We start from the raw sequence: 17,043 nt of genomic DNA on the forward strand, positions 1-17,043 counted from the left end.
AAACAATACTTGCTTTAAGAAAAATGACACAATTATAAACCATTCCATTGTATAATGTTTAAAAGATGTTTTTTAATGAGCTTAACAGGAAGAAATTAAAAACAAGATAAAGCTCCTTGGAGGAAACTGCACAGTAGTTAAGGAAATTATGCAATGCTAAATGGGCATTTAGGAGAAAGGAGAGGAGAGCTGAAAGTCACACCAGAGACTGACAAAGGAATCAGGCTTTGCAACTGAACACTCTCACCAGAGGAAAGGCAGAAACCTAAATTTGTGAGTACTGGAGACATGGATCGCCAACTTCGCTTTGGGCATTGAAGTTAAATTAGAGCAAAAGGAGATGCTGCGTGATGTCTTAGTTTTCTGAGGAAAGCAAGAGGACAAAGCTTTTAGAGAAGCTGCCATTGATCTCCAGAGGGTAGGAAATCCATCTTGATACATATCTTGGAAATTGTCTCCAAGGTAATTGACATCCATAGATGCACACAATTGCAATGTATAGAAGCAAGAATGTATATAGGACTTGTGGAGGTTAAGATAACCTTAAATTAGTCATTCATAAACAGATTACATTGTATCAGATACTACTTCTGTTTGCAATGTGTTTCCCAGAAGGCACACTAAAAACTCTGTAACAGCTAAACATATTTGCACAGCTAGTTTGTATCCAAGTATTTATATGTATACCTGTCCAGGGGTATTTTTCAACTTTGCTCTGGAGGATCCAGAGGAAGTTTGAATCCCATTTTGCAAAAATGCCAAATAGTTTAGTCTAAGGCAACTCTCCATAGGATAACAGGAGAGTGTCAAGTGGATTTTTGTATAGTTTCCATGCACATTATTTCTCTGAGGGATTTATATATTTCAGCACACTTGGAATATTATGCATTTCCCCACTCCTGTCACTCTAAGTATTTAGCCTAGCTGAGATCACACATGTCTGTTTTCACTTGTATGTCATGTGTCTACCTGAGATCAACATATCTCACTACTAGATACTTAAAACCTACTGTCTTTCCACAGGCATCTCAATTCAAAATGTTCAAATCAAACTGAAATCCCTGTCTCTCTCTTCAAACAAGTTCTTCTGGTAGAAAGCTAGAAAATAGCTTTTTCTTTCACCTTCCTCTCTCCCTCAAACCTTTTACCGACCTAATTACTAAGTCCTGTGGATCGCCCACTTAAATATATCTCAAACCCCTCTTCTCCTCAGCATTTGTTCAGACTCTCATCAACTTTTGCTCCTGTGATCTGAGCAGTGTGCTACATTGTTGCCAGGATAATTAGCCAAAAGGAAGAAGGTGCCTGGTGCTCTCTTAAAAAATGTCCCTTTAGATAATATATATGGCATTTTATTTTTATATCTATCCCTTTTCCTGACGCTAACACTCCCTTCTCATCTCACCATCCCTGCTGCCAACCCTGGGGTCCAGCCACACCAAATCGTACTCATTTCCCTGATACGACCTTTTATCTTCTTGTCCGTCCTAACGAACAGCCCCCCCCAATGCCCCTAGTTTTCCTACCTAGACAACTCCCAAATAATTTTCTCTTTCCTGATCCATTTACATCTGAAGAGTTTATCATTTTATGACTTAGACTTCAATGGGCAGTTATAGCATGGATCGTACTGCATCATTCTCCAATTCTATGTGTGCACATAACATATACATATGGACACTTGCATGTGCACGTGTACATATATGTGTACATATACTTATACTTATGCATATGTATATACACTTAATCTATATTTACATACAAAAGAAAGAAAAGAAGTGAGGAAGACAATGGGTGTGAGAGAAACTACATTGTAACAAACAAGGCTAGATATGTGTATATGTGTGCATGTGTGTGTGTGAGAGAGAGAGAAAGGGAAAGAGAGAACTTGTGTCTATACAACTTTTCAAAATACAAACCATCTGTGGATGTATCCTGCATCTCATATCCCTCTTTATTAATTTATTAATATTTCCTAGCATAGTTCCTGCCCACACTGTAGGGCTTCAGTCAGTGTTTTATAAACAAGGAATGCTTTTATAACACCATTTATTTGTAATTCTTATAAACTATAGTTTTTAGAACCATGGGGAAGAAGTCTACAAATATTTTGGTGGTCATCGTAAAAACCACAGTTATATATCTAACCAATATAAATTATAGAACAGTGCTTTTGAATATAAAGATATTCATTTTTTTTCTAGACAATAAAAAAGGGAAAAGGAGACAATTTCAATTTCGTTCCTTCTTTCTCATGCTAAAGCATCTTCCTTGGGACATACCTAACTGTTGCTCTAGTTGAAATGTGCTTGATAATTTTAAAATATGCAGATCAGCCCGAGGCCTACATTACCTTGGAATCCCCAGTAGAGGAGAGGTTGACTCTATTTACAAAGCGAAAATCAGCACTTATTAAATCAAATCTCTCTTGTACCAGGCAGGGATTATGGTAGTCTCACAGCTCACTGAATGTACGGGTCTTAAATCCCTACGTATATCATATAGACGTTTCCTTGAAAGACCTTGTTTCATGCAAACTTGTTTATCTGTCCAAGGAGTATAAGGATCCCAGCAAAAAAATCAGTCATGTTTGGTCCCTGAGTATTGCAAAAGCACCAACCAATAAAGGTTTCATTTCCCTGTTTGTATAAAATTCATAGACATTTTAAGAATTTAGTATACCCTATCTAAAGTTGTCTGTATAATCTATATACAAGTAGTGAATCACGGAATTAATGAAAAGCAAAATGCTCCAGGGAAGATAAAGAGAATCTCTGATGTCCCAGCTTCTTTCTTGGTATAGTGGTTTTTGAGCCAAACAAACTTGATCCCCAATCTGACTTTTATTTATTTCCCAGTTGTATAACTTTGAACAAGTAACTTAAGTTGACAAGTTTCTTTTTTTTTTTAAACGAATAAAAAGGCATAAGCAATTATATTGTTATATTATTATAATTATATAAATGTGAAGTTTTAATGAACTGATATTTGTATGATATTTTATAGTGTTTAGTAAATGTTGTAACACTGTGCCTATTACTATTATTTTTAATGCTGCTTTATTTTATTTAAGTTTAGGCAAACCAGATAACCCATATTTATGTAATTTAATAGGCTAAATAAAGTCAGTGGCTGGGGCGCCTGGGTGGCTCAGTCGTTAAGTGTCTGCCTTCGGCTCAGGTCATGATCCCAGGGTCCTGGAATCAAGCCCCACATCGTGCTCCCTGCTCAGCGGGAGGCCTGCTTCTCTCTCTCCCACTTACCCTGCTTGTGTTCCCTCTCTCGCTGTGTCTCTCTCTTTCAAATAAATAAAATCTTTAAAAAAAAAAAAAGTCAGTGGCCAATCTAGGTCATCAGAGAAAACACATAAATATACATATGAAATCTTTCTGTAGACTCTGAGTGATTTTGGAATTGTTTACTATCGCTTCTGAATTGGCTATAGTTGTGTATAATCTTTAGATATACTTTGATGGGAATACACAGAGATGGTATTAAAATAGTCAGAAAATTAGAGTCTCATTAAGTTTATTTGTACACCCAAAGTGCCCCATTACCTATAATTTATCTTAATAGAAACTTTCCTATAAGAGGGAAATTCTGTGTTAATTTTCAGAATGAATAACCCAATGAAGAACTGATTTTTGTTACTATTAATATTTCATGGCAAAAAAAATATAGTAGACAGCAATAAATTCACTCTTTTGAGTGTACCTGGGATAGATCTGGAAACTTACATCATACATTATCATGTCAAATTCTCATATATTTGACGATTATCTACATACAAAATGTCCTAAAACTTAAGAGAGTCAACAATAAATACAAATAAAACTATCACTCAATTTGTTTGCATTTTATAAATCCCCCCCCCCCAAAGTCTCATCTTAACTGACATTACAGAAATGTACTATTTACTTCTCCCTGACGCCCACTTGTAAGCTTGGTGCAAACATGTCTGTGACTCAATACTAAGTAGACGAGGGGCATACTTCTATAACAGTTGGTTTTCTCAGGAGCCCATACCCACAGTTAAGATGATGTTAAAATAATCTACTCTCTCTGCCTTTTGTTTCTGTGATAGGATGTGTGGGAAATCATCTAAATGTGAATAAAGAGCTATGGTCCTGAACTATGCCCTCGAGTAGGCTCATTTGTGGCTTAGAGCTTTTTGCCTGGGTATCAGATGTTTAGTTTCCTTCCTTCTTCTTGAGTCCTAGTGAAATATTGTCCCATCGAAAAACTAGAGCCAAGACCTAGGCACCAGCTGGCTGGCTGGGACCCTGACCATCTGCATAAGTGCTTTTGTAAATGCTTTTTCTCTAAGCCTGGACCTTCCTTCTTGATGTCTCTTTTATTATGTTTAATGGATTTGAGAGTCTCATCCAACAGCATTCTCTGCTATTATTAAGGCAAAGATAGTGGGACTAGCCTGGTCTCTGCAGATCAGATATTCCTTAATCACTTACACTGTTTTGGGTGAAAATCAGTAATCATAACATTTTCCAAGAGATGCTTAAAAAAAAAAAAAGCCAGGGTGCCTGGGTGGCTCAGTCGGTTAAGCGTCCGACTGTTGGTTTCAGCTCAGGTCATGATGGGGTCCTGATCTCAGGGTCAAGAGATTCTGCCTCCCCACCCACAAGTCAGGCTCCGCCCTCAGCGGGGAGTCTATTGCGAATATCTCTCCCTCTCCCTTTGCCCCTCCCCCTGCTTGTTCTCTCTCTCTCAAATAAATAAATCTTTTTCTAAAAATTTTATTTATTTATTTGAGAGAGAGAGAGAGAGAAAGAAAGAAAGAGAGGACATGTAGGGGGAGTGGCAGAGGAAGAGGGAGAAGCAGACTCTGCCGAGCAGGGAGCCCGATGCATGGCTGGATCCCAGGACCCTGGGATAATGACCTGAGCCGAAGGGAAATGCTTAACTGACCAGGCCACCTAGGCACCCCTAAATAAATCTTTAAAAACAAGAAAGCCATTGCACACAAATCTTGTCCCAGTTGGTTTTGCCAAGCCCTACAGTGATCAGGTTTCAGTAATTTAATCTTTTCATAGACCTCTTCCATGAAGGGTATTCTGCTTTTCTGAGTTTAGGGAAAGAAGAAAGGAAATGGGATGAAAGAGACTAAACTATTCAGGCAGGATATCAGGAGCTTAGATTTCAGACGAGGAAGTGTAACACCTTCTGTGTTAACACAATGAAACCGCAACATTCAAGGACCACTGAACATTTGACTGGTTGAAGAGCAGGAAAAGGTGCTCTGGAGGCCTCATTCATGCAAGTATTCATTTGTTCTTGTGAGGTAAGCACATCATTTTGTTGTGGCTTCTGAGGTTATAGGTCTCTCCAGGCTTAAGGTGCTTTTATTTAATCTTTGGCCACAAAAGAACAGCAGCAGGGCATCAGAGACAGGAAAACAGTAAGATCAGAAACATTAGCTATACTCCTGGAGAAGGAAAAGGGAAGGGGAGGAAATCCATTTTTATCAAGAACCTATTATATATCACAGTTACTACTGAAGACATTTTACATATGTGACCTTATTTCTTAGCTGTAACACCCTCAGTATTGTATATGTAGGAACCCAGGTCTAGAGAAGCTAAATTGCCTAATTTTATGCATTTTCAGTTTCTGAAATTATACAGGCCTCCTTAGACAAGCCCCCCAATCATACTCCCTAAAAGAGCACCCCTGCCATTCTTTAGCCCCTTACCTGCTTTATGTTCGTCACAGCCCTTACCATACCAGCAGACATCACATTTTATTCATGTCGTTATCACTTTATTGTCTACACCTTGAACCAGGAGCTCAGTCCTTTGTTGGCCACTGTAGCCTAATTCCCACTTAGTGCCTGGGCTATAGGAGGCTTTCAGAAATTATCTACTAAACCACCCTTAATTCAAGATTTCTAACTACTATAATATATTCTTTTTCTATTTTATTTTCTTGTTCATCTTAGCTTCTTAAAGTACGGGCATTATTTCTTCAATCCTCTTCCTGCTTTTCTTTTATTCCTCAGCTTAATATCTGCCAGCTTCTTCCAAAATGATTGCAACTAAAACCAACTGGGGAAGATCATCCACGATTACTCCCATTATGTAAATTCCAATAACTGCTATCCTGTGCTCCTTTAATTGGACTTCTTGGAAACAACTGCCACTTTTTCCTTTCTATTCTGTTATTCTGTGGTTTTTTTTTTTTTTAGCATTATTGAGTTACAAAAATATATAAAAATAAAAAATACAGAAAAACAAATATTAAAAGCATGTACTATTTCATCACCAAAAAATCTTCACGACCACTTTGAAGCATTTGTCATTTTTTTTTTCCTGCACAGAATTACAGAATATGCCCCTTCATAAATTAGAACCTTGTTAATTTCCAACTTGGTGAACTCTTCTTTTCCTCTCTTTATGGCATATAGTAGTTTTAAGTAGTAATTTTAAGAAAAGACTTAAATCAAGAGGTAAGTTCTCCAAGAGCTCCTGGGTGGCTCAGTCAGTTAAGCATCTGATTCTTAGGCTCAGGTCATAATCTCAGGGTCCTGGGATCAAGCCCCACGTTGGGCTCCACACTCAGTACGAAGTCTCTTGAGGTTCTTTTTCTCCCTCTGCCCCTCCCCCTGCCCATGCTCTCTCCCTCTCCTTCTCCCTCTCTAAGATAAATAAGCCTTTAAAAAAAGAGAGTGAGAGAGATAAGTTCTCCAAAAAAAGCTTCCACTGTAAATGATGTACTCAGACCCTCGCCCCTCTATTTGGATAAGTACTGCTCTTCTGTTTGCCCATTGCATTCTGTGCATACTTCCTTTATCACACACGATTTCCTAATGAAATGTTATCTCCCCTGCTAGACAATAAGCCACTCGTAATCAGGAATCAATACATTAATCTTCATGTGCTTAGGTGTAAACACAGTGCTTGTCAGTGGAAGGTAAGCAATAGATTTTTGTTCTTCACTTATTGTTTTAAAAATTAAATTATGTCACTTGAACTAACCCAGGACTATGAGACAATTTCAACAGAGGTATCTTTTTAAGAGTGAAAAATACAAGTTAGTATCTAGAGCAAAATAGCAGAAAATACTTTTGGAACTCAGTTTTCAGGTGCCCCCTAATCTTCTAATCCATTGCCTCTTTTGGAATCAGACCAAAGGTGGGTGCCCATGTTATATTAATGTTCACCTCTCCATACACCTCTAACAGCACAAGACCATGATGATAACTTACGTCAGGCATGCCTGACCTAAGTTCGCTGTTTGTTAATACCAATAAAAATTTACTACTGTCAAAGTCCCTGTGAGGGTAGAGCTCTTTGATCTAATCTCCCACCAACCTCCTGTTGTTTGGTATGATCCAGCCACACCATCTTTAGTTCTTGACATCCATCACTCAATTTCCAATCTTATTGTCTCTCACATGCGATTACCTCTGGTTGGTGGCTTTTCCCATCTCTTTCTATGGCTGGGTCTATTTCATCTGCCATGTTTGGATAAAATATTACCCCTTGAACAAGACCTTCCCTTATTCTTCCCCGTGGCACACACATGTTCGTATTTTTATCCATGACTGAGCCAAGACCTCGTATGTATATAATATTTTTACTTACATCTGATCTGTCTCCCCTACTGTAATGAAAGGTTATAGTGACAAAAACCAGGACTTTCTTTTTTTTTTTTTTTTGACAAAATTCATATATCTCATTTCTATAATAGTGTTTGGTACAAGTGTGTTTTCCCAATAAATATTTTTAGGTAAATGAATTTATGATTTCACTTGAACAGATCCTCATATAACATATCAAAGTTTCCTAACCACAGCACTGTTGACATTTTGGGCCAAGTTACTCTTTTTCATGTGAGTTGTAAGGATGTCAAGCAGCATTCCTATCTTCTACCCAGTAGATGCTAGGAGCAGCCACCAGTTGAGACAAGCAAAATGTCTCAAGACGTTACCAAATGTCCTCTGGGTGGCAAAATTGTCCCTGACTGAGAATGACTGCTGTAGATCCACACAATAAAACAAGGTAAACAATGAAGCAGGACATCTGAGTTTCCGCCTCTCCCTGTCCTTCTAAATGACTGAGATGTTTATTTTCCACAGATATAGCATTCTGGGAAATGTTGAATTTGGATCAGCCAATCTACATGGACATTTAAGTTCTGAGGCTACTTTTATAATATTGACTAATAATAGTAATAGAGCACTACTTGCACAAATCAACATTACTGAACCCATAAGTACGCTAGTGCCAGCCACTGAGCCAGGTGCTTCACAGATGTCAAATTGTTCAGTCTTACACTGTTCCACGGAGTATGCACTGCTATCCAGGTTTACTGAATGGCACTGAAAAATAGAGGGTTCAGTTTAACTGACCAACATGAGAAAGCTACTAAGTGAAGAAGACAGCATTGGGACTCAAGCAGAATGACTCCACAGTCTGCTCCAGATCTGTCCCATATGGCAGCCGCTAGCCAAGCTACTAAACCTCATGTAGCTATTGATAGGAAATGTGGTTAGTCTGAATTGAGACTTGATACAACTAGAAAATACTTGATGTAAGTGGGTATTTCAAAGAATTATGGGGAAAAAAAGAATATAAAATATCTGAATAAGTTTCGTATTGGTATGTATAAAGGACAATATTGGGCTAAAGAAAATATATGGTAAAAATACATATCTTCTGCTTCTTTTAACTTTTTTATATGGCTGATAAAAAATTTTAGAATTACATATGTGACACATACTTTTTTGGTTTGCATTATATTTCTATTAAGCAGCATTTGTTTGTTGTCTTTATCATTTCCACTCTGAATCGCCTTCATTTTTCCATACAGTGGATATAATAATAATAATAATAATAATAACAACAAGGGGTCTAAATAGGTTAGTTCTGAGTTCTCAATGTTATGCTGCATATGGTCTTCATAAAGTGTGGAACTCTCTCCAAACACTGGTTATTTAATGAAATGATTAGAAATTAAAAACTAGTTTTCTGGATATTAGATGACTTAGACTATCAAATAACATTCTAATTGCCATGACTGAGTGTTCCCAATAGTAAGATATGGTTGCAAATATTCATAGCAGAAAAGATAATTGAGAAAATAAAATTCTACAAATTATGTTTCTATCTATAATTTAAAAATAATGAGGCAAGATACAAGGTACTCTAAAATTCCACTAAATGTATTGTATTGTACATAGGGGGTTGGACATGGATTTCAACCCACCTCTTTCATTACTTATAGTTTGGCCTTAGCATCTATAACCTTGGTTTCCCCATTTGTAAAATGGAGATCATAATACTGAGCTGAATGAGTTATTGGGATTAAATAAAGTAGGTCAATAAATAACTCAGTACAGTGTCCCCCAAAAAATGTTATTCAGAAAATAGGTTATGTTGATGCTTCTTTTTATTATCATCATTTTATTATTATTATTATTATTATTATATTATTATTATTACCAGGGCTATGACTATTATAATTATGTTAGGGCTTGTGTAATGTGACTATCAGATACCAATCATAAATTCTGACTTCACAAAAGGAAAGGAAATAATTATCGAATGAATTAATAAAGGTGTTGTAGTAGATGAAAGAATATAAAATGAATTTTCATTGGACATTATTATTTTTCAAATATCTAAATTTTGCCTTTAATTAGAATCTACTAATTTGCTTAATTGGATGCACCATTTTTAGATGAGCTGTGTTTTTGACATATGTGTATATATGTTCCTGAGCATTTAAAATATAATACTCCTCTTAATGGTCATTTATTATTGACAAAATACTTTTTTGAGGACTACTTTTGCTTATTGTGGATAATGTGATTAATTAGTTATGGTTTTTTCTCCTAGATTTGCATGTTCATTCTCCTGATAATAAATTCATGCTAAGAGGTGGTCAGAAATATATACAAAATGTGAAATTTGAATTTTAATGCAACTAGGCATATCTTCAGATTTATTCTAAAAGAACCATTAGGGATTATTATTGGTTTTCTTTTCCCTGCCCATGCTACAGGTAATCTGGAGCTGCAATCTGATTATTTGAAAAGGGCATAAACGAATACTCTTTTCTCTGTGTTTTGGGCCAAACACCACAACAGCAGACCTAATGGGCATATAACTTAATATCCAACACAAGGATCACCACAAATAATAAGCAAAAGATTAGTCTGCTCCAAAAAAATTCTATGTGAATTTTATAATTTTCCTATACACATGATTTTAAACAATTCAATTCAAATCATCACTATTATTAATAATCAAAGTTAGATAAAAATAGCATAGAAAAAAAGCAAAATGCTTTTAAACAGTCAAAATAATAGAATGAATTCTTAGACCCTAATTCCTTCTGCATTGTAGTCTTTAGTATAAAAATATAAATATCACAAAAAGCTACATTTTAATATGATATCATACAAGTATTTAAGCTAAAACCAAACTAAAATTGGGGGATCAATTTAGAAGTTAATACACAGCAAATCCTAAAACTTAAGGTCATAGATCCTACTACAGCCTACATATTATGCCACATTTCTAACAACATAAAATTTCATCTTGAAGTATAGGATCTTTCACGTTAGCAGGAAATTTTCTGATTCTTGGGAGTGCCCGTTCATTTCTACCAAATTTGTATAAAAAGAGAGAATAAATACATGTATTATACGGTCAGAATCTAATGGTTCCTAACCTATTCTTGATCTATTTTGAGAATTTGAAGGGTTCATTTTATAACAAAAATAGATCGAAGTAGAAAACAGTAACACTAAATAGATTTAGTGTTTTATAACTAAATAGGTCAGGAATACAAAATGTTTTAGTGTAAAAAAAATCTTATAGTATGATTACCATCCCAAACACAGAAATAGAACTGCAAGTCTGACCCAGTGATATTAAATGCAAGTCTGATTAGTTTGTGAGGTTCTGGCCTATATTGCCCTTTCTGGCTAAGTCTTCATATTATGACAAATTAGATATTTTATTGAAAAATTTTACCCTCAAATTAGGATCCTTCTTACTAAATTCTAAGTGGAAATAAACACATTCATTGTAGAAGCAGGGCTTTGTTTTCCAATAAAACATTATTTCCTTTTGCTAACTAAAAGAAACAGTTCTTGGATTACAGTCATAGATGCAGGTTTTGTGATTACAGATCCCCAGCTTCTAAATGAAATATGTCTGAAATATTTAATTTTTTATTTTAGTAACAGTGAATTCATCAGCATATGCACCTTTTCTTCACGTTTGTAGCACATTTTCAATGTTTTGAAAATTAAATGATTTACAATTGCTTTTTACTTTTCTCTTTTCAGTCCAAAGCTTTTGCCCTATGGAAAGACCATGAAAGGCAGCTTACTCTGGGGGAAGCGAGGTGGATTGTCATTTACATCTGTCAGTGTGATGTTCACCGTGGTAGTCCCCGATAAGCCTCCCATCTGGCCGCCCATATCTTTGGCCTGGATTACCACTTGATATTGCTCCCTGTTTTCTCTGTTCATGTTTGGTAAAGCAGTCCTGATGATACCTTGAAGAAAATATAAAAACTTCTGTTATCCTCATTAAAATCTCAACTAGTAGTTGACTAAGACCACAAATTATCTATCTAGTGATTTTTGAAAGACAAAGTATGTTTTTGCTATTAATTTTTATTGTCTAGAAATTGCAAAAGTGATTCAATGTAAATATTTTACCGTTTGCGTGGTTTTTCTATTACCTAAAGAAGGTCATATGTGCTATTTAGTTGCCTAAACTCATAGGTAAAAAAAACATAAAAATCAGGTATATTTTGATCAGCTCACTCAATCATTCAACTTTGAATTCTTAAATCTTTAAGTGTGGCATCATCACTCTTCTGTAAGTATTACTGTTAATGTTCTTATTTTCCAACTTTTTTCTACTTATAAAGATCATAAAGACTTAAATGAACAAACACTGATTCATGATTCCTGACCTGTTTCAGGCTCCACAGAGAAATATGGCTGCCCTTGAAGTATGCTGTAAATAACTCTGGCGCTGTTCCCATAGGAAGGGTCATCGGCATCTGTAGCTGTGACTTGCACCACAGAAGTACCTGAAGTATCCAAATTCAGCTTAGTTCTGCACAGTACCAGAAGGAGGAGCAAAAGCACTGGTTTTCATGGAAGACTTGAATGATTTTTGGCTTTAATAATGACCTCTTAAAGAAATATTTATATATAATTGACAAGAAAATCATATTTATAGTGTTATTACAGGAAAATTGTGAATTCAGCTACATAGTTAGCCAACGGGTATATTTTCATGCATGCATAAGTAATGCTACAATGTATCAGATTATAATAAATGCAGTTACTCTGCAAATGTTCAGGTTTGATATTTAACTTCATTTTCACATAATATATTTGTTTAGTGTAAAGGGCATATCTGATCACAAAGGAGTAGGTGTGCTCTTCTTTCCTCCTGTCCACTAATTAACTGTAAAAATAATTAACATCTGCTCTAGAATACAATTTTATGAGTAGATTAAATTCTAAATTTAGAAACAATCCAAGATGATCCCAAGTTCCATGAACTATTAAAAGCTATTTAATAAAGTTCAAGAAATATAAAAGGGCTTTATACCAAAGCAATTGCCAAAGTCCTTGGGATTTAGTGAAGTAAATATTAGATAATAATCCCAGAACAATGCTTTTGGGAAATGCAGAATTGAAAATGTGCTGTTACAACTGTTAAAAGAAAAGTATCAGAATTATTTCATCGGTTTATATGACTTCTCCCACATTTGAGAAATAAATCTATTCTACTAAGTCTAAATATATATCTCTAAAAAACGTTATCATTGCTTCCTGATAATTATTTTTTTGTCATTCTCTATTTAGTAAAAAAAAAAAATAAAGTAGTCTGAACATTCTTTGCTTACAAATACAACTTTCATTTATTTCCAATGAAAAAGAAAATTTCATTATCTTGAATATTATACTTACAGCTTTATCATGCCTTCTGTCTTACAGATTCTACAACCTAAATTTTCAATTCTGTATCAGTATGTGATTGTGGAATTTCAACTGGTTTATTTGAATAACAGATTTATATCAGCGGAGTTTTACATATAATGATTATAATTAAAAGATGTTTTAAAATACTTAATATGAAAGAATCAGATACATCTACAGCGTTCTGAATGTGCTTATAATACATTTCGTGTCAGAATTTTACACAGCTCTTAAACAAATCTGTGTGACAAAGATGTATTTCATAGTTTTCTACTAAAGTTCAGTGGTATTTTCTTGGGTTTTTGAGGGAAGTATCTACTTATTTGTAAAGATTTACAAATCCATAATGTAAGAAATGATTATTTTTTTTTTCTGACTCATTTTCAACATGAGGAAATTAAATAAGTACTCTTTGGAGGGAATCAAAGAAGATGTCAATTAACTGATCATAGTATTTTAAGAATTTATTGATAATTATTTTTTATACTTTTTGTATACCATGATAACACTTATAAATGAACTTACCTACAACAGACATTTCTGGAACACTAGCTGTATAAATTTCTTCTGGGAACGTTGGCTCATTGTCATTGATATCATGGATTTTGATCACAAACTCAGACTCTGGTTCTACTGGTCTCAAAGTTCTTCTGTTAATAGCTTGTGCACGCAGAGTATAAAAGGCCTTTTCTTCCCTATCAATTCTTCTTGTGGCATGAATGTCACCTGTTTTTTCATCAATAATAAAAAGAGTACCTGCTCCATCTCCAGATAAAATATATTTGAGTGATCCATCTCCTTTATCTTGGTCTGAATGAAGCTAGGGGAAATAAAAAAAGAGCACATCCATAATAATGTCTAAAAGTACATAATGCTGAAAGAATTAAAAGTCTCTCATGTCCCATCACTGAATAATGGGGTCAGTTATCTTAGTTCTTGAAATGAGAGTTGAATAAGTATGACCACAGTCATCTATATGTCTTAAACAATAAGACTAGCCTCTCACATATCGGTATGATTTTAACTCTAAATGGAAAAAAGTAATAAAAATAAACCAAACAAGTTCCCCTCTTTGCTTTGCTTGGTAAATAACCATTTTCATAGGCAATTAACTCTTGACAAAGACATATGTCATCAGTCTTGACATGCTTGTGTAAACATTACTTCTCTCATCTCTTTCTGTGAGTGGAAAATTCTTTTACTCTCATATTATTGAGGAAATTCTTATAAATTTATTATTTGTTATTGCATTTCCATGGGAGAATTAGAGATGTCTTAACTGTAAGACAGGCAAAGTTGTAAGAGACATAGCACCTATTTTAGAAACACTATGTATTAATTTTTGGTTCACATGTGCACACACACACACAAAAAAGATTGCCCCACAGATATTTTTGGAACTCAGGGAAAGAGTAAAAATAGATGTCTCTATTTTAAAATTATAAATCAAGTTAATAAATTCTACAATAAAATATGCTCTATATAGGCTCCTACCTTGTCAAATCTATCTTCTTAATAACCTCAAACACGTTTTGTACAGGAAAAAGGCAATAAATACAAAACATGTCTGTTTCCTGCCCTTTGTCTATGCCCACAACATTTATCTTCCAGAATTCACTCGTCATGTCAAAGAGTGTTGCAGGCATTCATGTGGACATTTCAGCCCACTGTGTCACCCATCCCAGTGCAAATGAGACCCAGGATTCCATGTTTTCATTTTTTTATTTTTTATTTATTATTATTTATTTTATATATATCTATTTTTATTTATATATGTAATATATATATTATTTATTTTTATTTTTTATTTTCATGGGCAAATTCCATCTATGTTGTATTTTAATAGATGCCCACTAGGACTGTCCCCATGGTTAAGGATGCATATAACAGTGGGTAAGTCCGGCTTTTGGGTGACTGACCTGAAGGACAGAGGCTCCTTGGACCTAAAAGCAAGCTGGGGATGTCTGGGCAGGGAATAATGGGTCCCAGGTACCTTGAATATGATCTGGAAATTGATGTGTAGGTTCCAAATGTGAATATCCCCTGCTCTCCATGGAATTCTTACCCTGAATGGTGGAGCTTAGGTGTAGGAGGGACAGAGCATGGCTTTGTAAAATACAAGGATTATAACTTTTTCTTTAATTGTACCATCCAACCAATATACATTTTCTATGCTGGGATCATAGTTTGATTATTTGCAGTAAGAGATTATGTTTTTAAAATTTTTATTTTGTTTTTCTATCAGATAAGAAATATGAAAAAAAATGTGTAGATTTGCTAAAGTTCTATAAGGCATTTATTATAAGTTAGACATCATTGCAAATATTTTTTTTTAAGAATTCATGTAAAATGTAGTCATAAATCAGAATAGGCACAATGAGGTATAACCTAGAAAATTTAAAATTGGAGACAATATCCTTCAATTATGCAAAAAATTAGAGAATTAGATGTTTATCTAAATAAGGTTTGGTATTTTGCTTTAGCTTATTTACATCAACAGACATTTTCATCTAATTGCATATATGAATATTAAATTGATTACTTTCTATTTAAAGTAGAATTTTATTTTTTTATTTGAAAGTTTCTTTTTCTTTTTTGGAGCTTATGTCAATGGACTTGGCTGCGGAGTCATTTTTACATGAACCTGAACCTGTTTAAAATAAATATATGTTAGAAACACACACTTATGACTAATACGTTGTATTACTGGCTATTGTTGGGTCTATAAAAGCAGTCTACTCTTTAGTTAATGGTTTTTAGTAATTAACATTAAGCCATCAAATTTGGATCAAACTCAGTTTTTCTGATTTCTGGACAAATAACTCATTATTACAGATATAATGGGGGAAAATCCCAAATGGATATGCTCTTTAAAGAAAAAGAGAAGTCAGGGAACAAATAGCTTTTTACTGCATTTTTAGCTATTCATAAACAACAAGGTAAGGTTGAGAAACTCAAGAACTATCTGCTTTTAGCTAAAAAGCTCTCAGAAGTAACATATGACTGTGTTGTCCAGGGAACCACTCTCAAAAAGTCACAAGATTGATGCTTTTTAGTAATTGAAAATACACATAGTTGCCAGGAACCTTTCCAATTACATGAATGTGCAACCATGGCAATTTTCCAAATGGCAGATATAAGCATTGCATGTTTCTTATTCTGTCTGGGAATCAAAATAATTCAAGGAAAGATTATTGATATTATTAATCATTTGATCAGATAACTGTGGTTTGAGGCAAACAGTTATGACTTTTATTGTCTATTCATTCAACAATTGTAATTGAGAAATATGTGCTTACTCTCATAAGAATCAAGTACTTCTAAAAGTTAATCAGCAATTCTATTCTAGTGCTATGGAAAATTCAAATGAAATTCACAGGACATCTCCAAAACTAGCCCAAAGCAGTATGTGAGGCTTTCCTACAGCACTATCATTTAAACTACTGGATAAAGAATGAGTAGAGATTTAAACTTGGGAAATTTTTGCTTTTTACAAACTGTACAGAACACTAGGTGAATACAGAATGTAGATTTGGAGTGGGGAAGGATATACAGCAAGATGTAAATCATTAAGACCAGTTCTGCTATTCTAATCAGTTAGACATGCAAAAAAATTGCTAGAATGATGAGATCTTAGTTATTATAAAGTTCAATTTTGAAATATGAATCACAGCAGGATTTTTACCTTCACTTATACTATAGAAAGAGAAAATTACGTCTTGTAATTGGGCCCCATACTATGGAAGTTTCCGTGGGATTAGGAAGTTGCACATGGTAGAACAAAATCAGAGAGATGAGGGTTAAAAGCTGGACTGTGATTTGAGGAATCAGAAATGAGTATTAAGGAGGGCACGTGTTGGGGGCGCCTGGGTGGTTCAGTAGTTAAGCGTCTGCCTTTGGCTCAGGTCATGATCCTCAGGGTCCTGGGATCAAGCCCCACATCAGGCTCCCTGCTCAGCGGGAAGCCTGCTTCTCCCTCTCCCACTTCCCCTCCTTTTGTTCCTTCTCTCACTATCTCTCTCTCTGTCAAATAATAAATAAAATCTTTAAAAAAAAAAAAAAGGAGG

General features: G+C 34.8%; 1 protein-coding gene across 8 annotated transcripts in view; it reads right to left on the reverse strand.

Annotated features, from left to right (window-relative positions):
* The window catches only part of LOC116639253 (cadherin-10), a 177,600-nt gene that overhangs the window by 41,215 nt on the left and 119,342 nt on the right, over positions 1–17,043 (reverse strand). For all 8 annotated transcript variants that reach the window (XM_032415451.1, XM_032415443.1, XM_032415446.1 and 5 more), the window contains 3 exons: positions 13,502–13,796; positions 11,956–12,075; positions 11,362–11,529 (listed from right to left, as the gene is read on the reverse strand). In XM_032415451.1, coding sequence (XP_032271342.1) covers positions 11,362–11,529; positions 11,956–12,075; positions 13,502–13,796 — 583 coding nt within the window. The remainder of the gene's footprint in view (positions 1–11,361; positions 11,530–11,955; positions 12,076–13,501; positions 13,797–17,043) is intronic.

Source organism: Phoca vitulina, unplaced genomic scaffold, assembly GCF_004348235.1.
Source record: "Phoca vitulina isolate PV1807 unplaced genomic scaffold, GSC_HSeal_1.0 scaffold17, whole genome shotgun sequence".
Taxonomy (NCBI): domain Eukaryota; kingdom Metazoa; phylum Chordata; class Mammalia; order Carnivora; family Phocidae; genus Phoca; species Phoca vitulina.